General features: G+C 35.7%; 1 protein-coding gene across 6 annotated transcripts in view; it reads left to right on the top strand.

The window, feature by feature from the left end:
* The window catches only part of LOC150095552 (uncharacterized), a 486,687-nt gene that overhangs the window by 215,871 nt on the left and 244,292 nt on the right, over positions 1-26,524 (top strand). For all 6 annotated transcript variants that reach the window (XM_090410226.1, XM_090410229.1, XM_090410228.1 and 3 more), the window contains one exon: positions 15,252-15,324. In XM_090410226.1, coding sequence (XP_090266352.1) covers positions 15,252-15,324 — 73 coding nt within the window. The remainder of the gene's footprint in view (positions 1-15,251; positions 15,325-26,524) is intronic.

Raw genomic sequence — 26,524 nt, 5'->3', positions numbered from 1 at the left:
TTGGTTCAAGTCACTGTTATCAATATAACACTTAATCGCAAATTGATCACCGATCCAAAAATAGAGAAATTTATAATTATACTGCGCCACCCTATTTTTAGATTAGTCTATATAAAATAGTACGATCAATTCTTAATTAAGTTAGCAGTCTTCTCATTAGGCCGAATTATTTACTATTCTACTTGGGGCACCCGCAAGATTCGAATTTTTTATGAACGGTGCAATAAAAGGGAGTTCAGGCAAACACAATATTTAGATTAACAAAATAAAACATTTAATATATGATATGTATAACAAATACATGAATTCTACTTTTAAATGAAACAATACAAATAACTTAATACATCTTGCTAAGTCACTCATTCTAGTTCAATGTTCTAAACTTTGACATACAATTCACAGCTTCAAAATTACAAGCTTTCTTAACTCAAGTTAGTAAAACGAAACTTCTTATTTAAACAGTCTCCAAATATCTGTCAGCTGAATTTAATGTTTAAAATTCACAGGAAGCACTAATATTCCAAGGTAGACAATATTCCAAGCAATCTTATTTCGGACTTTAAACTTCGAAGATATGTTAATGTTAGAATAAACAAACAAGTATGACTACTCTTACCAGATACAATCTTCAATACATCAATTAATTGTGAGCACACTTATGAATTAACTTATTTACGTTAGCGGAACACATTAATAAAGATTCTCCAACGATTTAACTGAACTACTGTTAATCACGCTTCACTACTCAAAAAAAAAAACACATCAATAAGGCACTGATATCTTTCCTTGTTTACTTTTCTCAAACCAGTTAATTCAATATAATTCTTCTCAGGGCAACATAGAATTAAGACGTAATCCTAGACTAACTGGAACTAATCAGAATTTTTCATTGAATGTCCAGTTCTTTATTTATCCAGATACGGCATTAATTTTCCTTTACAACACAGCTGACTTCACTTGCAGCTAAGTATATGATTCACTATGTTTTGGCTCACTTCTAAACACTATTCTCATGAATTTCTGCCCTAGAGAACTTATAATTTTCTTACACTTCTTTTGCTTGTATCCTACCTTCCTTCCCGCTCCGCAAAAACTTCCTCTCTTCTCTCTAATTAATAATCTTCTCTTCTCTCTAATTAATAATCTTCTCTTATTTCTTTTCCAACCCTTTCAGTCCGAAGGTCACGCTGTATTCCTCTCGTGCTTGTTTATTTCATGCGTCTCCATGACAACGCATGAACGTAAACATTTCGCTAATGTAACACAACGCTCTACTCTTACATAAGTGATTACATAACGTTAAATTTTCACAAATAAGAATAAACAGAATATTTGAGCTACTTAATCAACTCTTTCATTACGTATACAATTATTTATAATACACTTTTCGTTACTTTACATATATATTTAGTTATCATAAATTTCTACACATATTATTATTTAATAAATTAATAGTAGGTTAAGTTTAGAATAAATATTTAAATAGTAATTCTTAATTAAGGAACAATAAATAATCTTTATACAAATTATGATTAATACATAATATGCAATGTTAAATGTGAATAAAAAAAAAATAAATTACACAACATAGTTTCATTCACAATTTAACAAAGCAATACTTAGTCTTTATTTGAGTTGTAAGTCAGCAGTTAGAATTGAAGGAAGTACAGGAAGATGGTTTAATGTTAAATCTGGTGTGAGACAAGGATTATCCCCTCTATTATTCATTATCTATATGGATCACATTATGAAGGAAAGTGGTATTAAACATGATATTAAAATTGGAGATGTTAATGTGAGCTCTTTGCTTCATGCGGATGATGTTATACTTCTCAATAAATCCGCTACAAGTCTGCAAGATTCTCTGACTAAATTGAATAGCTGTTGTAATAAATATGGTATGAAGGTCAGCAATAAAAAGACAAAGACAATGAAAATAGGCAGAATCATTAAAGTCAATATGTTGTGAATGGAGAACCTGTGGAACAAGTAAAACATTTCAGCTATTTAGGCACGATTTTTACTGAAGATGGTAAATTAAATATAGAAATAGACAACAGAATCAACAAAGTTGGTATGGCGGGAAGCCAATTTAATAAATTCATATGGAATAAGAGAGAAATTAGTTGGAACACTAAATTAGCTGTATACAAGACAGTGTTCAAACCAGTTTTAACTTATTGATCTGAGAGCTGGGTCAGAAGTAAACCACTTGACCAAAGACTAGAGACCACAGATATGAGAGTCCTGAGAAAGAATATAGGCGTAAACAGATGGCATCAATGGCAATATCATATTAAAAACGAGGATATTAGGATAGAATTTGATATTGTCAGCATGCAGGAATGTGTTAGCAGAGCTAATCTCAGGTGGTATGGTCACTTAAACAGAATGGGCGAGGAAAGATTAGCAAAACAAGTGTTCTCTGCCAGGTTGGCAGGAAAACGACCCAGAGGAAGACCAAGATATAGGTGGATTGATACGGTACAAAGTGCCTTAGACGATAGAAATATAAGATCTGATAATGTTGGAGTCTTGACAAGTAACAGACTGATTTGGAGGAAAATTGTAGATAGGAAATTAATAATGATGTAATTTTTTTCATGTAGTACTATCGTATCCTGTACGCCCCTTGAGGGTACATGGCAGGAATTTGATGATGATGACTATCATTATTGTTAAGATTAGGGTGATTGATAAGAATCTCACAGACCTCCTTAAATTTACATTCAGTCCATGAATGTAAATAATCATAAAAGTTAGCAATACCTTGCTAAAAAATGGTTACTGCCAAAATACTATTGACAAAATTCTGTACAAGACCTCACTTGAAAACAAAAATAAACAAGACTATAATAAAACTGTAACCATTCCATACATTAAAGGGATATCAGACAAAATTAACAGAATACTACAAAAATACAACCTTAAAGCCACCTTTAAACCTCCTGCAAAATTAAAGAACCTACTCAACACATCCATGGATCCACTCCTTCCACTGGCCCACCCGGGGGTATACCATATTCATTGTACCTGTAATTTGTGCTATATAGGGAAAACAGGACGCACAAATCTTATCAGAAAAAAGAGGAACATGAACGACGCATATAATATAATGAACTCTATCCCTTTGTTTCTGATACTAATAGCAGCATTCGTGTACCTACACAATTAGCTACTTGCATGTTTTTTTGTATTCTCTTGTCTATAGTCTGCATGAAACAGTTGGACAACTTGCAGATCTCTGGTCCTATCTATTGTCTTATTTATGCAGACATCTTTGCACATAGTTAATGGATCCGAATCCGACAAACACAACATTTAAATTGTTCTCTTCTCATAATAATTTTCCTGATAATGTTCATTATTAACACAGTTGTATAAGATTGTCCCTCTTACACACAGATTCTCACCATTCCTCCCATCATAATTTAGTTTCCTCGACACTTTGTGTTAGGTCTCATACCATTTATTAGTTTTTCAATACTCCTGACACCAAATGCATTCAAGTGTAGGCCATCCCTCTTATACAAATCTAATCTTCCTTCAGACTTACTCCACACATCCAAAAACTCTCATCTATTCCTTCTATACAGCATTCTCATTGAATCGTTTGCTATCGTAGCCCTTCTTAATTTATTTTTATTGTATTCAGGTAAAATATTTACAATTTTCACTTTCTCTCTCTCTCTCTCTTCACTCACTCTTTCCAGTAACCCTTTCATATCCTCTCTCATACCAAACTTATAGCTGTTTAATAATTATGATCTCTTTTATTTTCCTGTTTTTTAATTGCATGTGCTATATTTTTAATTTTTGCTCTGGGAAAAACTTGAAGTTATAACCCACTCATCAACAGCATGTTTTATGAGGAGTCACCTTACCAAATAATATCCTTCTTTTTACAATCAGTGTTACTTACCTGATTTTTGTTATTTCCTAACTTAACTGATTCCATGCTTTGTTGTTTCTTTTTTTTACTGCTTAATTTTCTTATCCTCCCTATGTTCATTTAAATGCCACTCACTGTGATAATATGTCATCTTTCCAATACTCTAATTTAACTTTGTGATTTTGGAGGTTGACTCATTTTCAATATCCTCCTTAGCAGCACAAGCCTGTTTGTTCTCAAATTTTGTTCATCACTGCTCTTATTAACATTATCTATTTGTTATGATAATGTTAGTTTTTGCACTATTTTAAATTATATTTAATATTGAAATATCTTAATAAAAATATATTATAAAACACTAAATACTCTAAAAACATGAAAATATACACTAGTATAACCATAAAACACTAATTTTCTTAAGGAAATAAAAACGCACAATAAAATCACCACTTTTACAAAGCATTAAATTCACCAACCAATCACAATGTTTTAACAACCCAAAAAGGAATTCATTTCATTTATTACTGATTTAAAGTTTCTAGTTAGGTGGAAAGGGAGAGGCCAGTTCATTACAAACAAATGGCACTAGTATTGTGAATCATCAGAATGAGAATGAAGAACTGAACAATGAGACTGATTTCTCGAAGGTTCTGCTAAGGTAGAAGTGGAGGAATTTTTTTAAGGCTTTGGAGAAAGCAACTGACACAATGAAAAATGAAAAGCTGGTCCATGTTGGGGATCTAAATAGCAGAGTAGGAAATGATTTTGTATGTCAGACATACAAAAATATTTTGGGAAAATTTGGAGAAAAGAGCAAAGCTAATAATAATGGCAAATACTTGTTGGATTTCTGCTCAGGACATGGACTGGTTATTATTAACACCATGTTCCAACATAAAAATGTGCACAAATTCACATTGAGAGAAGAGGCAAGGAATAAGAAAACTCTCATTGACTATATTATTGTTAATAGTAATGTTTTCTCTCTGGTGCAGGACGCTAGAGTACAGAGGATTTGAAATTGGAAGTGATCACTATTTAGTCTTGAGCAGGATAAAATTGAAATTCATATTGAAAAGAAGAACATGTAAGAAAGTTTTAAAATGAGTAAAAGTTGAGCAGCTCTCAGATGTGAACTATAGACTAAAATATACAAACATTATTCAAGAAAAAATGAAAGAGTTTGAGAACAGAACCAAACCTTGGAGAATCAGTAGCAAGTGAAGAAGAAAACACTGATTAATTCAGCCAGAAAGGCATGTTGTGAGGTTGTCTGAAAGGATAGAAAAATCAGAACTCCGTGGTGGACACAGGAAGTTAAAGAGGCAGTGAAAGAATATCAAAAGTTGCTGGCAAATAAATCAGCTTGTGTTCCTAGAGAATACAGAGACAAATGTAAGAAAGCTAAACACTGTGTAAAACTAGCTAAACAAAAGTCATGGGAAGACTTTGGTAAGAACATAGAAAATAAATATCAAGAAGGTGGCAAGATATTCTGGAGATTGTTGAAGAAGCTCAGAAATGTAGGAAAGAGTGCTGTAAAAGGAATTAGAGATGATAAAGGTGATAAAGTAAAAGTGTGTGGTAATTATTTTGAAAAATTGCTAAATGAAACTAGCAGTGATGACAGCACAGTGATAAAAAAAAAAAAAAAAAAAAAAAAAAAAAAACACTGATCTGGCATGCAATTAGGAATACAGATCCATACTTGAAGTAGAAAAAGTCATCAAAAGTCTGAAATGTGGAAAGGCAGCTGGAGTAGATGATATTTAGAGGTAACTAGTCTATTACAGAACCTCAATGTCAATACATCTGTGGGATTGGATGGTATACCAGCTCGTGTCGTACGTGAAGCGGCCAAAGAATTGTCAGTGCCCTTGACCATTTTGTTTAATTTGAGCCTCAGGACTGGGTCAGTCCCAAGGGGGTGGAAAGAGGGGAAAATAGTTCCACTGCACAAAGGTGGTTCCAAGACTGCTGTTGAAAATTACCGGCCAATCAGCATAACAGGAATCATTGTCAAGGTCTTAGAGAAAATAGTCAAGAGGAAAATACAAGATTGGATAGAAGAAAATGGGATACTGTATCGGGGACAGCATGGTTTTGTGAAGGGTAGGTCATGCCTCAGTAACTTGCTCACGTATTATAACACAGTGACGGCTGAACTGGATAAGGGTAATGGGTTTACGGTGATTCTACTGGACCTTGCCAAGGCCTTTGGCAGGATACCACATGGAATTCTAATCAGTAAATTGGGGCATATGGGGATGGACATAGGGTTGGTGAGATGGATAGGAGGGTGGTTGACGGAGAGATATCAGAGAGTGGTTTACTCAGGAGTAGAGTCCACAAGACGGCCTGTGACTAGTGGTGTGCCACAAGGATCTGTTCTTGGACCACTGCTGTTTAATTTGTTCATAAATGATATAGGAAAGGATCTGAGAGGAACAGTTCATTTGTTTGCGGATGATGCGAAGTTGGGTAGGGCAATAGTGAATGCAGATGACGTCAAAATTTTGCAGGATGATTTGGATAGATTGGAGGTCTGGGCTAAGGAGAATGGATGTCAGTTTAATGTGGCAAAATGTAAGGTTATGCATTTTGGGGTGAAAAGATTGGCGGCAGTTTACTGTATTGGTGGAACCGTGCTCCAGGAAATTGATGAGGCACGAGATTTAGGAGTGTTGGTAGATAAGGAATTGAAATTTAGGGGACACATTGCAAAAGTGGCCAAATCAGCTCATCAAATCACTTGGTTGCTGAAGAATACGTTGACAAGCAGGTTATTGTTCCTCTGTATCGAGCCTTGATAAGACCCCATCTAGACTACTGTGCTCTGATTTGGTCACCTAGGTTTCTTCTTGATGGGGAGGAGGTGGAGAGGATCCAGAGGCGAGTGACCAAGATGATAGCAGGTCTGTGGAATGAACCGTATGAGAACAGGTTGAGGATTTGTGGGTTGCAAAAATTGGTTGATAGGCAGAGGAGGGGATACATGATTGAGACATTCAAATTACTGAAGGGTTTCTATAAAATTAATTCAGAAGATATTTTTGAGAACAGGGCTGGTTGTGGGAGGACTAGGGGACATCCATGGAAACTGGGCAAAAGTGTGGTTAGTAAAGGTGTTAGAGCTGGGTTCTTTACTTTTAGAGTAGTGAATGAGTGGAATGCGCTCCCTGAGTCTGTGGTGGATGCTGTGACAGTGAATGAGTTTAAGGCGAGGTATGATAGATACTGTATGAATGTCAAATAGTTGTGATGAATATGATTTGGGGCCTCCCTCGATGAGTCTAATGACTCCCTGGAGTTGCCCGTAATAATAGTAATATTTGACTAGAAATGCTGAAGTATGGAGGTATAAAAGTCTTACAGTGGCTGCACTGCATAGTTCAGAGGGCCTTGACAGAGGAACGAATTCCAGTTGATTGGAGTAGAGCTCTCATAGTACCCATATTTAAAAAGGGAAATAAAACTGAATGTGAGAATTATAGTGTTCTCAGTGAGAACTCAGTGTTCCTGATAAGATTTATGCCAGTATACTTGAGAGAACGATTGTGGAAGAAAAGCTGGGGGAAGAACAAGCTGGATTCCAGCCAAATAGAGGCTGTCAGGATCTGATTTTCATTTTATGACAAATAATTGAGTAGTCATGCTAATATAACAAAGATCTGTATTTAAGTTTGTAGATCTGAAAAAGGCATATGAGAAGGTGCCAAAAACTCTTCAAAATGTTACAGTTGTATGATGTCAGTAGGGCATTATATCAAGCAAATTCAGCAGTTAGAACTGAAGGAAGTACAGGAAGATGGTTTAATGTTAAATGTGGTGTCACACAAAGATGTACATTATCCCTTCTGTTATCCATATAGATAATGAATATTATGAAGGAAAGTGGTATTAAACCTGATATTAAAATTGGAGATGTTAATCTCAGCTCTCACCTTTATACTGACGATGTTATACTTCTGAATAAATCCACTACAAGTCTTCAGGATTCCCTGATTAAATTGAATAACTTTGTAATAGATGGTATGAAGGTCAGCAGTAACAAGACAAAGATAATGACAATAGGCAGAAACATTGAAAATATTAACTGCATTGGAATGGAGAACCTATAGAATAAGTAAAACATTTCGGCTACTTAGTCATGATTTTTAGTGGAGAAGGTAGATTAAATATGGAAATAGACAACAGAATCAACAAAGCTGGTATGTTAGGAAGTCAAATGAATGAATTTTTATGGAATAAGAGCGAAATTAGTCAAAACCAAATTAGCTGTGTATAAGACAGTGTTCAAACCAATTGTAACTTATGGATCTGAGAGCTGGGTTAGAAGTAAAACACTTGAACCAAGTGTTTTACTAGAGACCATAGATATGAGAGTCCTGAGAAAGATTAGAGGAGTGAACAGATGGCATCAGTGGCAATATCATATTAAAAACGAGGATATTAGGAAAGAGCTTGACATTGTTAGCATTCAGTAATGTGTTAGCAGAGCTAATCTCAGGTGGTATGGCCACATAAACAGAATGCAAGAGGAAAGATTAGCAAAACAAGTGTTCTTTGCAGGAATAATGACCCTGAGGAAGACCAAGATATAGGTGGATTGATACAGTAAAAAGTGCCTTAGAAGATAGAAATATAAGATCTGACAATTTTGGAGCCTTGACGGTTAACAGATTGATATGGAGGGAAATTGTAGATAGGAAGTTGGTAATGGTGTAAATTTTTCATCTAGTACTATCATATCCTGTAAACCCCTTGAAGGTAAATGTCAGGAAGTTGATGATGAGAAATTTTTTAAAAATCTACAACATTTATTTTTAATTTTTTAATTATTTTTATTTTTAAGTTATTGTAATCAAATAGGCATTGTAATCAAATTGTAGAGGAGCATTAATTGCATTTGGGTATAGGGAAAAAAAAAGTGAATCCCTAATTGAAAATGAATGCACTAATCAGAGACACATTCATCGAGGGATTGCTGTGCTTTAAATTTTCACTGAAAACCACTTTCGCTGGACACCTAACTCCAAATTCATTAATTTTTCCATACGTCTGCAAACTTTACATCGATCCTCCTGCATAATCTATTTGTTGACTCATTTCCAATAATTGACCTAAATTCTTTCCTTTATATTCTTTAACAGGCTTGCATTAACACAATCACTCTTTGATTCTTGTTTTCTTTCATATCCTCTCTCATTTCCTACTTGTTGCACCCTGAAACCATATACACACACCAGAACAATCAGCTCTTGCACTTTCCTTTTGCATTCTAACACCATCCCAGACATTTTCATTTTCACACCTGGAAAGCACAATTACATCTTCGGAATTACCATACAATGTGCTCCTTTCTTCCTTTTCCTCTCTCTTTTTTTCTCTTTCACTTTTCTCTGCAATACCCCTTGGAAAATGTTTCTTGGGGGGGGGGGTGCTGCGGTAGGCACTTATGCCACTAGCATTCATTTGTCTGTTGTACAGTTTCATTAGGTAATGTATATTATGTCTCAGTTGCTTATATTCACTGTCTATTTGCAGAAAGGAAGGTGGGGAGAGGTAAAATGCTAAAAACCAAAAGAAAAGCTACTCTTTAAAATTAACTTATATTAACTTATTCATCTACATGTAGAAGGCCCAATAAGTTTTTCTTTTAATGGATGGGATTTGAAACTGTATGTATTTACCATTTAAATTGCTCAGCGATTTGGTTTTATTTTTTCAAAGAGAATATTGAATTTTCCAAGTTTGACCTTGAAAACTGGGGTAATTGAAATATATATTGGGTTGTTGCAAACGAAATGGGCGTTGAATGACTGTCAGGTTTCTACGGGTTGCTGAAGAAAGCAAGCGCTGAGGTATATGCAAATTTTTTATGTCGTGACAGCGTCACACATGGGTGATCCAATTGTAGTATTTGTTTTGTTCAACGAGCATTAAACATTGAATACTACCAACATCAAGTCAATCATGGAACCCAGTCAATTAAGGTTGCTATACCTTTAAAAGTTCAAATTGGGAAATTCTGCAGTGGCTGCAGTAAAAAACTCAATGAAGCATTCGGTGGAGGAACAACTAATGAGAGAGATCCACTCGCCATTGGTTTGCAAAATTTCGCTCAGGAGATTTGAGGCTACAAAACGAACCCCGTGGCCATCGTCCTTCCTCCATTGATTCGTATGAATTAAACGATTTAGTTGAATCAGATCCACGACAATCTGTATGAGAGATCGCCCAGACACTAAATGTACACTTCTCAACTGTTTCACAGCACTTTGCAATAATAGGAAAAGTAAGGAAGCTCGACAAGTGGGTACCTCACGAACTCACTGATGAAAACAAAGCACAGCGTTTGAAAGTGTGCTCTTCTCTTTTAAGAAGTAAAGAAGAAAGGTTCCTGCAATGATTTGTGACTGTGGATGAGAAGTGGATATTCTGCGACAATTGTACACATTCGTTGCAGTGGTTGGGAGTGAAAGATGCTCCAGGAAGGACTCCAAAGGCACCTCTGCATCCAATGAAGATGTTGTTTACTGTATGGTGGTCTTCTGCTGGTGTTATTCACTACTCATTTTTTCCACGAGGCGAAACGATAAATGCAGTGCGATAATGTACAGATATGCGGCAAATGCATGACAAATTGTGCTTTAAGGGAACAGCACTTGTGAATAGACGAGTTCTATTGCTTCAGGATAACGCCCGACCACATATGGCAGTGTCAACCATACAGCAAATCAACAATTTGGGATACAAAATTGAGCCTCATCCTCCATACTCTCCTGAAATTTCCTCAACAGATTACCATTTTTTTCCGCCACTTGAGCCATTTTTTGTCCAAGAAATGCTTTGCCAACGACACTTCAGTTTATTGGGCAATGGAGGACTTCATCACTTCCAGAAACACTGATTTTTACAAATGTGGTATAAATGACCTTGCCACATGTTGGCAACAATGCATTGATGCTACTGGAGATTACTTTGATTAAACAGGTATTCATCTTCTTTTTATTCTCTTCTTTTTCAGTCGTCCTTAAAATCAGCTATTTCATTTGCAACAACCCAATACATATTTGAGTTACCACAAAAACTGTATATACAAGAATACCGTGATTATCGCGGTTATTTTTGCCACGAAAAATACCGCAATAATCGAATCCACGATAATTGGGATAAATAATGCTTGTAAAATGGGTGATCAATGCCAAGGATTTTTCAAATCTATTCATTAAATTTTATTTATCAAGTAAAAAAGAAATGTGTTAAATGTGCTAAGTAAAAAAATTAAGGTTCATTATGAAAAAAAAATTATTCTTTAATCTTTATTTATATATAAGAAGTACATACAATTATTCTTTATTGGATAAAAATTGGTGTAGAGTTGTCTGGAAATTTTTCTTTCTTTTTTCTTCATATAAAACTTGGTAATAACAGATAGAATTTTCAATTTCCTGATGAACTTTCAGTGATCACTCGAGATTAGGATCACTGTTCAAGATTTATTGTTTAAAATTTTCAGCAATTCTAAACATTTTGTTCATTTCTTTGAGGATAAATTCCTTCGGGGCCAAGTCAATTTGTTCGTTATTATCATCGATTTGAGCATCGTAAGCACGTTCTCTTTTGAGATTAATTGGGTCTTTATCATCCAGCTTCTTATTATGTCACTGAAGCAGGGCCTGAACATCACCCTTTTCAATTTCTTTTAGTCCTAGATCGAAGCCCTAGAGTTTGCAGCATGGTCTAAAATATGGCGAACAGTTGATTCATTTAGACCGTACTCTCTTGCAATTTTAGCTTTGGTTATGCCTGCTTCATAATTATTTATCATATGCAACTAAGCTGATCACTCTACGTTTCTTCTTGATAGCTGTAGACTTGAAATCGTCCTTGTTTCTTTTAGCATTCATTGTAGGGGTAAATAACAAGAGAAATAAATATCCACATGTACTTCAGGCAAAGGCGGATAGTTACTAGTAAGTGGTGAGAAGGCACCGTCGGATAAAAACGAAGCGATACCTGGAGAGTGGCGACTCGAACTGGTTGCATATGTAGTGGGCTACATCTCGTGGCCGCGATAATTGGAATTTTGGTATCCAATTATAAACCGCGATAAATCGAGAATCGCGATAATCGAGGTATTCCTGTATATGAAATAGAGACATCATCATCATCAAATTCCTGCCATGTACCCTCAAGGGGTGTAAACGATATGATAGTACTACATGAAAAATTTACATCACTACTAACTTCTTATCTACAATTGTCCTCTAAATCAGTCTGTTACTTGTCAAGACTCCAACATTATCAGATCTTATATTTCTATCTCTAAGGCACTTTGTATCGTATCAATCCACCTATATCTTGGTCTTCCTCTGGGTTGTTTTCCTGCCAACCTAGCAGAGAACACTTGTTTTGATAATCTTTCCTCTCCCATTCTATTTAAGTGACCATACCACCTGAGATTAGCTCCGCTAACGCATTCCTGGATGTTGACAATGTCAAGTTCTTTCCTAATATCCTTGTTGTTAATATGATATTGCCATTGATGCCATCTCTTCATGCCTCTAATCTTTCTCAGGACTCTCACATCAGCGGTCTCTAGTCTTTGGTCAAGTGTTTTACTTCTGACCCAGCAATATGAATTTATTCAATTGACTTCCTACCATACCAGCATTGTTGATTCTGTTGTCTATTTCTATATTTAATTCACCATCTTCACTGAAAATCGTGTCTAATTAGCTGAAATGTTTTACTTGTTCCACGGGTTCTCCATTCACAACACAGTTGACATTTTCAACGATTCTGCCTATTTTCATTGTCGTTGTCTTTGTCTTTTTATTGCTGACCTTCATACCATATCTATTACAACAGTTATTCAATTTAGTCAGGGAATCTTGCAGAATTTTACTAGATTGATTTAGAAGTATAACATCATCTGCATAAAGTAAAGAGTTGAGATTAACATCTCCAATTTTGATATCAGGTTTAATACCTCTTCATAATGTGATCCATATAAATAATGAATAACAGAGGGAATAATGTACACACCAGATTTAACATTAAACCATCTTCCTGTACTTCCTTCAATTCTCACTTCTGACTTACAACTCAAATAAAGACCAAGTATTTCTTGATATAATGCCCCATTCACACCATATAACTGTAGCATATTGAATAGCTTCTCTCTTGGCACCTTGTCATATGCCTTTTCCAAATCGACGAAACTTAAATACAGATCTTTGTTATATTCCCATGATTTCTCCACTATTTGTCATAAAGTGAAGATCTGATCATGACAGCCTCTATTTAACCTGAATCCAGCTTGTTCTTCACCAAGCTTTTCTTTCACAATTCTCAACCATTTCTCAAGTATACTTGCATATATCTTAATAGGAACACTCAGTAGGGAAATTCCTCTGTAATTCTCACATTCAGTTTAATTTCGCTTTTTATATATGGGTACTATTAGAGCTCTACTCCAATCATCAGGAATTCGTCCCTCTGTCCAGACATTCTGAACTATGCAGTGCAGCCACTGTAAGACCTATACCACCATACTGCAGCTTTTCTGGTCGAATATCATCTACTTCTGCTGCTTTTCCACATTTCAAGCCTTTGATTGCTTTTTCTACTTCAAGTATGGATATGTATTCCTGACTGCATGCCTTGTCAGTGTTTTTTACCAGTGTGCTGTCATCACTGCTTGTTTCATTTAGCAGTTTTCAAAGTAATTACTCCGTACTTCAAGGATATCTTTTTCTCCCGTTTTCATGTCACCTTTATCATCTGTAACTCCTTTTACAGAACTTCTTCAGCAACTTCAACAAGCTTCTTCAACAACCTCCAGAATATTTTGCCACCACTTCCTTGATATTTATTTTCTATGTTCTTGCCAAAGTCCTCCCATGATTTTTGTCTAGCTAGTTTTACACAGTGTTTAGCTTTCTTACATTTGTCTCTGTATTCTCTAGGAACACAAGCTGATTTATTTGCCAGCAACTTTTGATATTCTTTCTTCTTTTTTATTTCACTGCCTTTTAAATTCCTGTGTCCACCATGGAGTTCTGATTTTTCTATCCTTTCAGACAACATGCCTTTCTGGCTGAATTAATCAGTGTTTTCTTCAGGGCTTGCCACTGAATCTCGAAGGTTTGGTTCTGTTCTCAAACTCTTTCATTAATTTTTGAATAATGTTTGTATATTTTAGTCTACAGTTCACATCTGAGAGCTGCTCAACTTTTATTCATTTTAAAACTTTCTTGCATATTCTTCTTTTCAATATGAAATTCAATTTTATCCTGCTCAAGACTAAATAGTGATCACTTCCAATTTCAAATCCTCTCTACACTCTAGTGTCCTGCACCAGAGAGAAAACATCACTATCAACAATAACATAGTTAGTGAGACTTTTCTTATTCCTTGCCTTTTTTCTCAATGTGAATTTGTGCACATTTTTATATTGGAACATGGTGTTAATAATAACCAGTCCATGTCCTGAGCAGAAATCCAACAAGTATTTGCCATTATTATTAGCTTTGCTCTTTTCTCCAAATTTTCCCAAAACATTTTTATATGTCTGACATAAAAAATCATTTCCTACTCTTCTATTTAGATCCCCAACAAGGACCAGCTTTTCATTTTTCATTGTGTCAGTTGCATTTTCTAAAGCCTCAAAAAATTCCTCCACTTCTACCTTAGTAGAACCTTCTGTGGGACCACAGGCACAAATCAGTCTCATTGTCCAGTTTCCCATTCTCGTATTTGTCCACATTATTCTACTTGAGACTGCCTGCCATTCAAGAAGATTAGCCTCGTATTTTGTGTTGAATACTATGGCTACTCCTTCTTTTCCTTGATTGTCATTGCCTGAATATAACATTTTGTATTTATTGCTCAGAAAGATCTCACCAGTGTTTTGTCTGTTTTGTTTCAGTCACCCCTATTATGTCGATGTGGTACTTATCTAATTCCTCAGCTAGCTCCATTTCTTTGCCATTCAGACTTCTTATGTTCATAGTACCGATCTTTAACTCTGGTGATGTTGAGTTGGGGTGTATTTTCAGATTTGTTTTCAGAAATAGAGACACATGTTCACATATATTAAAATTAGGGTTATTGCAATGGGTTTACTACTGAATGAATCCTTTAATGAAATATCTAATCAGAGGGTGTATTTCATTCTCAGATATGAAATCAAAAATATTACCTTTTCTGACAAAATGTGTTTAATGTCTTAAAGTAGAAATTTTCACACTTTTAACATTTCATATCATTCATTTTATGTTGATGTACTTTATAACAGAAAGGTATCTTTTAATTGAAATAATCACCTTTACGGGTATAATTATTCTAGGTTCTAAAGTAAGGGTACTTGAAAATAAAAGTAAGACAGTGTCTGCCGAAATCCCTTCCTTGGTTGAAGAAAGGTTTGTGCATTGTGTTGTAATCACTCAAGTTATTCATTTGAGCATATTTTTTTGTTTATAATTTACTGATATTTATAAATATATATTTTAATAATGTTACATCTGGTGGCATGAGTGACTTTCATCATTGTCAAATTTCTGATATGTACCCTCAAGAAACATGCAGGATGCTGGAAGTCTATTTTGCACTTGGTTAGACTATAATAAATTTAGTTTTATCCTTATCCAAGTGTAAGCAAACAAAGTTTGCACCTGAAAATATCCTCAGGACTGAGTAAGGTGGTACATCCCTTGGCAACTCGTAACAAAGGTGGATCAAGAACTAATTACTCCTTGTCTTGGTATCTCCCATAATGCAAAGCACATATCCTTGCGGACATGTTTACCACTATGCATAAAGGAAGGCCCACTACCCAGACCGGTTTCGACCTTTATTGAGGTCTCATCAGTGGGAGGCAGACCCAGAGTGGTGATACTAAGCCAGAAGCAATGGAGAGGTCATATTTACCTATATGAATTAACAACCGATGTACTACCTTATTATTAAATTACTCTGGATTTAGAGAAAGATGTTGGAAGTTTATTTTGTACATTTGGTTAGACTATAAAAAATTTAGTTTAATCCTTTATCCAGGTGTAAGCAAACAAAGTTTGCACCTGAAAATATCTTCAGGACTGAGTAAGGTAGTACATCCCTTGGCAACTCGTAGCAAAGATAGATCAAACTCATCATTCCTTGTCTAAGTATCTCCCATAATGCAAAGCACATCTCCTTGTGGACATGTATACTGCTATGCATTAAGGGATTTACTTTTATGGGAGATACTAAGACAAGGATTGATGAGAACTTGATCCACCTTTGCTACGAGTTGCCAAGGGAAGTACCATGTTACTCAGTCCTGAAGTTATTTTCAGGTGCAAACTTTGTGTGCTTACACTTGGATAAAGGATTAAACTAAATTTATTATTGTCTAACGAAGTGCAAAATAAACTTTCAACATCTTTCTCTAAATCCAGAGTAATTTAATAATAAGGTGGTACACCAGTTGTTAACTCGTATAGGTAAATATGACCTCTCCATTGCTTTTGGCCTAGTATCACCACTCTGGGTCTGCCTCCTTTATTGATGTCTCATCAGTGGGCCACTACCCTGGTCGAAACCGGTCAGGGTAGTGGCCCTTCTCTTAATACAAAGCAGTATACATGTCCGCAAAGATATGTGCTTTTCATTATGGGAATTACTGAGACAAGGAGTGACGAGAGCTCTTGATCCGCCTTTGCTACGAGCTGCCAAGGGATGTACCACTTTACTCAGTCCTGAAGATATTTTCAGGTGCAAAATAAACTTCCAACATCTTTCTCTAAATCCAGAGTAATTTAATAATAAGGTGGTACACCGGTTGTTAACTCGTCTAGGTAAATATGACCTCTTCATTGCTTCTGGCTTAGTATCTCCACTCTGGGTCTGCCTCCCAATGATGAGACCTCAATAAAGGTCGAAAACGGTCTGTGTAGTGGCTCTTCCCTTAATGTATAGCAGTATACATGTCTGCAAGGAGATGTGCTTTGCACTATGGGAGATACTTAGAGTGATGAGAGCTTGATCCACCTTTGCCATGAGTTGCCAAGAGATGTACCACCTTGACTCAGTCCTGACGATATTTTCAGGTGCAAACTTTGTTTGCTTACACTTGGATAAAGGATTACACTAAATTTATTATATCATACAAGATGCTATTGTAGTGTTACATAATAGTTTACATAATTATTACTTTCTTATTGACAGTTTCCCTCAAAATTTGCCTTTATGTGTAAGGAACCCAATATTAGATTTGAAAGGAAACAGTATGTAGATTTATATTTTGAATCAAAAACTAGCCATTATTTCCTTAGAACTCTATTGGTGTGTTCTGATGTTTAGCTTTATCCTGCTGTGACTAAGACAAGTGAGTAAACGGATATTTGTGTGATTTGTGAATGTTGTCAAAGTTTCTCTGCTCTTCCTGATGATGTCCTTTTAACGGGGGGGGGGGGAATATATATATATATATATATATATATATATATATATATATATATATATATATATATATATATATGACTTCTACTATTAACTCGGGGTTGGGATATGTTCATTTTTAATATAAACTGACTAAAAACCCGAGAATTATAACAAATTGAGATTTATTTGAAAACGCAACATGTTTTGTCGAGATTGACTTCATCAGGTGTTAAGAACATAGAAAGATATTAAAAGACACTGAAATAAACATTGAGACACTCTAAAGCTATACAATTATAAAGTTATGATATTCGACTGTAAATTACAGTTATTATGAACTTGTGCTATAGTCCGTGTTAAAGTTCTATTGTTGTACACTTGTGCGTGTGTGGAACCACGCGATGTCCAGTATCTGATAGTAGAGCTGAAAGAGTCAGGCAAATTATAGCTGAGATTATTGTTCATATCAAGAGGGTCCAAGGTGATTTCTTTTGACTCTACAATGTGGCGTTCTACCTCATCATGGCAAATATGTAGGTTTGAAATTGTTGTCCAATTTACTTCATGTTGGCGGCTTTCGTTGTTCATGTTTATTGAAAACAGGACATGGCCGACAGGGCAGTTGCTCTGGTTCTCTTATAAGCAATGTCTTTCTGGTGCTTCTCGAGACGTAGGAGAATAGATTTCTCCGTTTGGTCATAGTAAGGTTTTCTGCACTCACATGTGACTTTGTGTACACCTGGAAATTGTAGAAGGTTGTGAGATTGTTTATAGTTGCTGAAACTTGATCTTATTTTTGGAAGAGTCGAGAAGCACGTTTGTATGTTGAATTTCTTTAAGATTCTACTCAGTTTTTTGGATGGTGTGCTGGTATATGGCAAGGAGATATAACCTTTGGAGTTGTTCTGTGTCGCTACGTTGACGGTGGGATAATTGTTTGTTGATACTTTTTAAAGAGTAGCCATTGCTTTTAAAGGTCCATTTAAGACATTGTAGTTCTTTTTTTATCTTCATCTGATAGTACAGATCTTGCACGATTCGCAAAATTGATATAATACCCAACTTTTGCGCTGGATGGTGATGTGAGGACGCATGCAAATATCTGTCCGTGTGTGTTGGCTTTCTGAATATAGAGACTTTTATTGATTCAGGCATCTTGGTGAGTTTAACATCAAGGAAACAGAGGGAGCTATTTTCTTCAATCTCCATGGTCAATTTTATATCCTAATGGAGGTTGTTTAAATGGTTGAGAAACCTGTGAAGATTCTCAATACCATGCTCCCATATGAGGAATATATCGTCCACATATCTAAGCCAAATTCTTCATGGATTATCCATGTTAGTAACATGGAGAAAAAAGACAGATAATGTATTTTGGTAGAAGAAAAGATGGCAGTTCTGTGAAGTGTAGATTGACATGCCAGAACACGTACATTTAGCAAATGATCTTGGACTCTCTTTGTCCACTTTGAACACGATAGTAAAAAACAGGTCAAGCATTGAACTCAATGCAAAGCAGTATGGTGCTATGTCAAAATAAAAAAAAAAAAAAAAAAACGCAAAGCAAAAACAATCGACAATTAAAGATTTTTTAAATAGATAAATGTAAGTAATTGTAAATTCATTTATTTTCAGTTATTAAATTTTGTAATCTAGTATGTAGACTCACATACTAGCAGTAAGTCATCTTTCAGCCTTTTTTTTAATGTTTTTTTACATTTCCTGCTATTTACACTTTTTTCCATCAGTCCCCTGAAAAGTGTAAAAAAGGGGTTTTACTGTGTGTGTATATATATATATAGGAGCTAATAAATTCTGTTATTCTTTGCATATGTTAACTATTTGCATGTGTAATTAAGTGCATAATGTGTCTACTACGCATGGATGCTCCTTTGAAATATCTAGCTATTAACCTGTGCACAATTTTATTCAAAATTAATGAAACAGAAACCATTGCTGTAACCTGATTAGATTGAAGTTGTCTCTGAAAAAGATATGAAAGTATGTGTTTAAAGGAATGGATGATTTAGCACAGTCACCTGTGTTAAATTAATGCGTAGATGGGGGGAGCTACAGTAGTCTCTATATTCTAACTGTATTAATTCACTTCGATCTTCCTTTATGTTGTTTTCTTGCCATCTTTGCGTAAAACAACTATTTGGCTAACCTTTCCTTTCTCAAACTGTTCAGATAACTATACCACCTTAAGCTGGCTGCTCATTAATTCTTGGATGTTAGCATTGACAAGATCCTTCCTAATATCTTCATTTTTAATTCATTTGGTGTTGCTATAGATGTCATCTGGTCATGCACGTTATTTTTCTCAAAACTCCTATGTCTGTTGTCTCTGGTTTGATAATTTGATTTATATCTAACCTAACTGAGAACTGTAAGTTAAAATTGGTTCCAATACTGTGTTTTATTCTGCTAGTACAGTGTTTTGAGTAATTTATGTCTCACTGTATATAAATTTCCTTAACTGAAGTCTAACTGGTGTCCTACAACTTAAATATACTATATATTGCTCTGTATGATGTCCCATTTATAATGGTAGCATTTTGAACAAACAGCAACAGCTTTCCTTTTGCTACATGACCTTTCCACAAAACATAAATACAGATTCTTGTTATTTTCCCATCATTTCTAAACTATCTGTTTGAAAATGAAAATCTGATCCAAAATCCTACTTTGTCCTGAATTCAGTTTACACTTCCTCTTGCTTCTGTTTTACAATTTTTCTTAGCCTCTTCTCAGGTATGCTTACATAAATCTTAACTGTGAGACTTAACCAGAACACTCAGTAGATAAATCCTCTAGAAGTCTCACAGTCAGCTTTATCTCACATTGTATAGATGGGTAAAATGAGAGCTCTACTCCAATTATCTGAAATTTCATCTTCAGACTATGACTTTTGATTCTTGCAGTGCAGCCACTTTAAAACTTTTATACATTTTATTATTATGATTGAGGCCTCCATGGAGTCAGAATACTCTTGGTGGGAGGTCCATTCTAAAAAATACAGTCTAGCATACCACTCCTAGAACTCATCGACCGTTCATGCTCTCACCACTATCAGACAATGCATTCCACGGTTCAACTCCATTCAAAGAAACTACCCTTCACTCTCTTGTTCACAACTTCCTTTCCTAACTTTCAGGGATGGTCCCTTGTCCTTGCTCCCTCTCCCTGTTCCACCAAACAAAAGCACTCCTGAATGTCAGCCATGTAACTACCTCTCAACAGTTTAAAAGTCTCAATCATATCATCTCTCCTTCTATCTACCAAACTCTGCAGTCTGCATTTCCTTACTCCATCTTCATAACTAACATTGTATAGTCCTGATACCATCTTTGTTATTTGCCTCTGCACTCTTTCCATGGTTAATATATCCCCTTCAAATCATAGGGACCAAATTTGAGCACAGTCCACATGTGGTCTGATCAGGGCTTTGTGCAATGGAATGAGAACTCTGCAGGTCAATGTCCTTCTCAGTATTGCAGCAGTCCTCTGGGATACCTTCACCACCTTTGCAATATGTTCTCTGAGTTCCAGGTTTCTATCAGTCATCAATACTAGATTCCTTGCATTCGCCACTTCCTCCAGCAGAGTATGCAACCGCCCATCAATGTATCCCAAACTTCAAGATTTATTTTACATTTTGCTGCATTAAATTGACCCCCCCCCCCCCATTCATTAGCCCATCTGTCCAGTTTATTTAAATCATACTGCAGGGCTTCCACATCTGAACTATTAATAATAACCCTTCCCAGCTTCACATCATCTGCAAACAACTGAATATCGCCCAGCAATCCGTTGACAATGTCATTGATAGAAAGGTTAAACAATGCAGGTCCCAGTACTGATACACAACTCTCTGATAACTATCAGATAACCAATCCTGAATCCAGTTCACTAATCTAAATCCATGTGCTGCTGCAACTTAAATATCAACTTATCATGTGGTATTCTGTCAAATGCCTTTGTAAAATCCAAAAAAATAGCAGAATATTCCTTTCCCTCATCAACTGCTCTTGCCACTTTATTATGAAAGGCAATCACATTACTAAAACAAGAGTGCCCCTTAACAAATCCATGCTCACTCTCACAGATAGCATTACCATCATCTACCCAACGCTGTAATTGATCGCTGACTAATTTCTCCAAGAGTTTAGCAATTACGGATGAAATACAAACTCATACATATATATATGTCAAGCTATATTTTTGACATTTATATATATATTAATTATATATATAGTTATATGTCTATAGTTTGACATATACATGTCAAACTATAAACATATAACATAGACATATATACGTGGGTGGTCTGAAAAGTTCTTGGCCTAACAATGTAAAACGAATTTATAATTTCAAAATTATGTTTATTTTTCAGCATAATCTCCCTTAAGACTAATACATTTATTCCAGCAATGCTCCAATGCCATTATCCCGTCCCTGTAGTGGTTCTCAGTAAGATCTGCAAAATACCCCTCTACAGCTGCAATCACCTCTTGATTTGAAGAAAAATGCTGACTAGGGAGGAAGAGTTTTAGCTTTGGGAAGGAATAGAAGTCACAAAGAGCCAAATCTGGGGAATAGGGTTAATGTTCCAACAATTCATAGCACAGATCCTTTAAATTTCCCATTGCCAAAATACCTTTGTGTGCAGGTGCATTGTCCTATTGAAAGATGATTTTTTTCTTCTGCAAACCGGGTCTTTTCTTACGAATTTTTTTCATCTAGTATGGTTAAAAGATCAGAATAATATTCCCCAGTTATTGTTTTACCCTTTTCAAGATAATTAATAAACAAAATGCCTTTAGTATCCCAAAACACCAATGCCATGACCTTTCCTGCTGATGGAACCGACTTTGTCTTCTTTGGCGATGAAAAACCGGCTTCTGTCCACTGTTTTGAGTGCTGTTTGGATTCTGGTGGGGAATAGTGAATCCAAGTCTCATCCATGGTAATAAATCGATGCACGAAACCAGTTTTATTCTTGTAAAAACGCTCCAAATTTCTGAAAATCACTGTTTAGAGATTTTCATGCAAGTGCATTTTTGATCTGCTATGAGTAAGCACAGCAGCACCCATCTTTCACAAAGCTTTTTCATTTGCAATTCTTCATGCAAAATATATCCCTCGTTCTTTTGAAATGCCTATAGTCTCAGCAATTTCTCGTTCTTTGACTCGCTGGGCATCCAGTACCATATCATGCACTTGATCAATGATTTCAGGTATTGTTACACTTTTTTAATGTCCTTCACGTGAATAATCTTCAAGGCTAGTACGACCATGTTTAAACTCGGTAATCCATTTCTTAATTGTCGAAAATGAAGGAGAAGAGTGCCCATAAATTTTTATGAACTTCGAATGAATTTCTTTTGGTGTTAAACCTTTTATTACAAAGAATTTTATAAAACTGCACAATACTCAATTTTATCCATTTCAGGGGATACATACAACACTTTTGCTTTAGACAGCTGTATAAAACAAACTACTTGATAGAAACACTTGCAATTTCACATGGATGCTTATGACAGATGTACCAACTTAGGAAAAAAAATCTTGCCAATAATGTTGCCATCTATGGTCGAGGCCAAGAACTTTTCACACCACCCTTGTATGTCAAGCTATGTGTTTTAAATGACATATACCCTCCATATTTCAAAATCTCTTGTCGAATGTGATGCTTTTTTTCCAGCCTGCAACTTTTCCAGATTCATATATCTTATTTATTTTTCTAACTCAAGTGTTAATGTGTAATTTCAATTGCATTCTTTTTAAATATTTTCTAACAGTTCTGTCATGTCTTTCAAAATATCACCTTTATCTTCTCAAGTTCCTATTACAGTAATCTTTCCTCCATCTCTAAGCTTTTTCAACATTCTAGGAAATTGCTGAGCAGAAAAGTTGTTGATAAAGCATGGAAACTTACAAGGCACTATCTGACAAAAGCAGTGCATGACTGCATGCCAGTGGTTAAGCAAGTAAATAGAGTAAGAGTAAAATGGTTGAACAGTGAAATCAAGCAAGCTGTGCTGGAAAAGAAATTGTTATGGAGGAGATACAAGACAGTTGGCAGTGATTGGATCCATGAAGAGTATAAAGGTGACAAGCATGGTAAAGAATGAAAAAGTGCACTATGAGAGGAGATCGGCTGGTCAGGCCAAGGTTAACTCAAGGGAATTTTTTCTGCTACGTGGCAAGCAAGAGATAGAATAATTATAGCAGATTAACATCGGCAGATTGTCATGGCAGCAGACTAACAGCTGCAAAGGATATAGTGGAATTACTGAATGAGCACTTTATCAGTGTATATCATACATGATGCCATGCAATATATATAGAAGAGAGGCAAGTATGAGGATAACTGGAAATGAAACCTCAGAAGGGTATCAGATGTTGATTATGTTAGGTGTTAATAAGTCTGTGGGAATGGATGACACATCACCACGTATTCTTTACTTTACTTTACATATTACTTTGGGGAGGGGGGGTTCAGTCTGCCCTTGTGCCTGATTCTCTTTCCAGGGAAAGAGAAATAAGCAGGCACCATCAAACATTATGGAAATTAACTGGGATCTACTGTTGGAGTTTTTATGTGTTTGTGAATACTATGCCACAAAAATTTCTTGCAGCTGTGTCATTTTTTTAATATATTTTTTTTTTAAATTTAAATACTCTACCTCATTTAGGTATCTATAATATTACTATTTATATTTACTCAGTATTGCAATTTATATCAACTTGGCCAAAAGTTATAGGCATTTAGTGAGACTTGGTTGACTGAAGTTGATATGGTCATAGGAATAGAATGCAAGTTTCTTCTCTCTTCTTCAGAAAGGACAGAAGGAACAGGATTTGGGAAGGGGGCGCTTATCATAGCAGAAGAATTGAAGCAAAAATGAGTAGAAGTACATAAGTGGGACAGGAATTCAGAGGGCTGCTATTTGATGCTATCTGGCGGGAGATAGAGGCTAACAGTACGAAATATGTAATTGGTTGCTTCTATAATCCAAGGGATATAAGGAAGATGTAGATGACATGCATTGGCAAATTTGCATGATAAGTATAAGTTGAGTAATTATTGTGGGGGATTTCAACTATGGGTGTATAGATTGTGGGAGGGAATGGTCACAGGCAGAGAAGGAAATGGAATTTATACAGCTGCTGACAGACGGTTAGAATTACCTGAGACATCATGTAATGGAGAAGACACGAAATTACATTGCCTCCTTTTAAAGAATTTGATCATGAGCCAGCCTGGTTGGTCAAGTGGATAATGCATCCGCTCTCCAGCCAAAAGGTTGTGGTTTCGAATCCCACTGTGGGCATGGATGTTTTCGACGATAGATGCTATTAGTGTAGTTGCAGTCAGTTGGTGATTGAATGGTGGAGATGGAGTTGTAGAGCAGGTGCCCTCTCTCGATGAGTCCTTGGATTCCCTGGAGGTGAATAATAATAATAATAATAATAATAATAATAATGTAGTCTTGATCTGGGAAATTGCCAAACATGCAGAATTTTCTGTTAAGAAGTGAATATGTGGAATTACAAAGCAAGTGATTATGACATGCTGAGGAATCAGCTTTCAGCAGTGTCATGCATAAGAATTTGAAGAGGATAGATGTTGATAGTGCATGGGTGGTCAAAGGGTGTTTCAATAAAGCAGTAACATTATGTATATCCAGAGTCAGAAGGGTAAATCAGGTAGAAATTAGATAGATGAATAACATCGTTAAGTAAAAGCTGCATAAAAAGAAAGAGTTGTGGAGGGAATATAAAGAAAAAGGTGATTAGCATACCAATTGGCAGTACAAGGCACAGGTAAGAAGGGTACCATATGTGGTCAGGAAGCCCAAAACTAATTATGAGAGAAAGCTGGGTGATGAGGCCAAAAGAAATCCTAAAGAGTTCTTTCCCTATGTGCTAAGTAAAAGGAGGAATGACTATGTAAGGATGAGTTTAAAAAGTGTTGATGGTAGGGAGGTAACAGAAGCAAACCAAATAGTTGAATTGCTGAGTGAGCATTTTGTAAGGATGTACAATCAGTTTTGTGATGTTTCAATGCCAGATGTGACAGTGACTGATGGAGAATAGAGGTTGATGAAATGGAGGTGCTAAGAATATGGCATCACCTCAGTGGGAATGTAGCCATCTGATTAGATGGCATATTGGCCCAAGTATTATAAGAATGTGCAATATCCGCTCCTTGATTGTAGTAGTTGGAGAAGAGAATGTAATTTTCATTTTTTAATTATACTCTTCTCCAACAACTGGTGAGCAATGGATATTCTAAGAAAATGGGAGAAAGAATACTATTAATTCTCTACTTCTGCTCCACAACAAATTCCTAAAATTTGCTACAGTGCCTCGGTTTCCATCCCTTATTTCTCTCAAAATCACCAATTTCCTGAAATCACATGACATAAGAGTGGCAAGCCCCCTTGTGATTGCAAGCTCTATTATGTTCACTAAGGACCATAACCCTTTCAACACATATTCTGTGTTCTTGTGGCCTTGCTTACATAGGGCAAACATCTAGAAGTTTGGAAATTAGACAAAAAAGAACACATTAGAGATGTTAATAATAACATAGAACAGCTCAGGCCAAGCTTTCCACTTCTCCCACATTCATCACAATATTTAATTGGATCAGAGCTCCATGCCTTATGTAGAAAGCAATTTCAGTGCCCAAACATCATAGTCTATGATAGTTATTCATTCAGAAGGCATATTCAGCAGAATCCAGGGAATTATTTTATATGCTATTTGGAAGTCACTTATTAGATCTTTCCACACATCAGACTTGAACTTTTCTGCCAACTATCATGCATACCTACTGAACAATGACTGACCTGTGCCAGCTTTCACGCTCCACATGTTTCTGTTTTTCACTTTTGTATAACAGTTCCTGCAGGTTCAGTTTTAGTTATATAATGGTTCATGTTTCCTCCTTATTGTAATTTTTGTACTTTCCAATCCAGAAGAAGCCACTATCGTATGCAGCGAAACTAGTCGGTTTAACTATATGTTATCACAGCCTATTAAACCCAGTATCAATTATCTTTTGTCATAAAAGTGTATTGCTTACAATAGAAAAATTCATGCATTTGTTTGAGAAATTTTCTACAGGGTAGTTGGAAATTTCTTTTCTTTCTCTGTGTATGCATTTGACAATAGCAAGTGAAA

This window comes from Typopeltis vanoorti, chromosome 20, assembly GCF_054136105.1.
Source record: "Typopeltis vanoorti isolate ZY-2024b chromosome 20, IOZ_Tvanoo_1.0, whole genome shotgun sequence".
Taxonomy (NCBI): Eukaryota; Metazoa; Arthropoda; class Arachnida; order Uropygi; family Thelyphonidae; genus Typopeltis; species Typopeltis vanoorti.
Note: the sequence above shows the minus strand (reverse complement) of the source record. Positions and strands in the feature narration are given on the sequence as shown.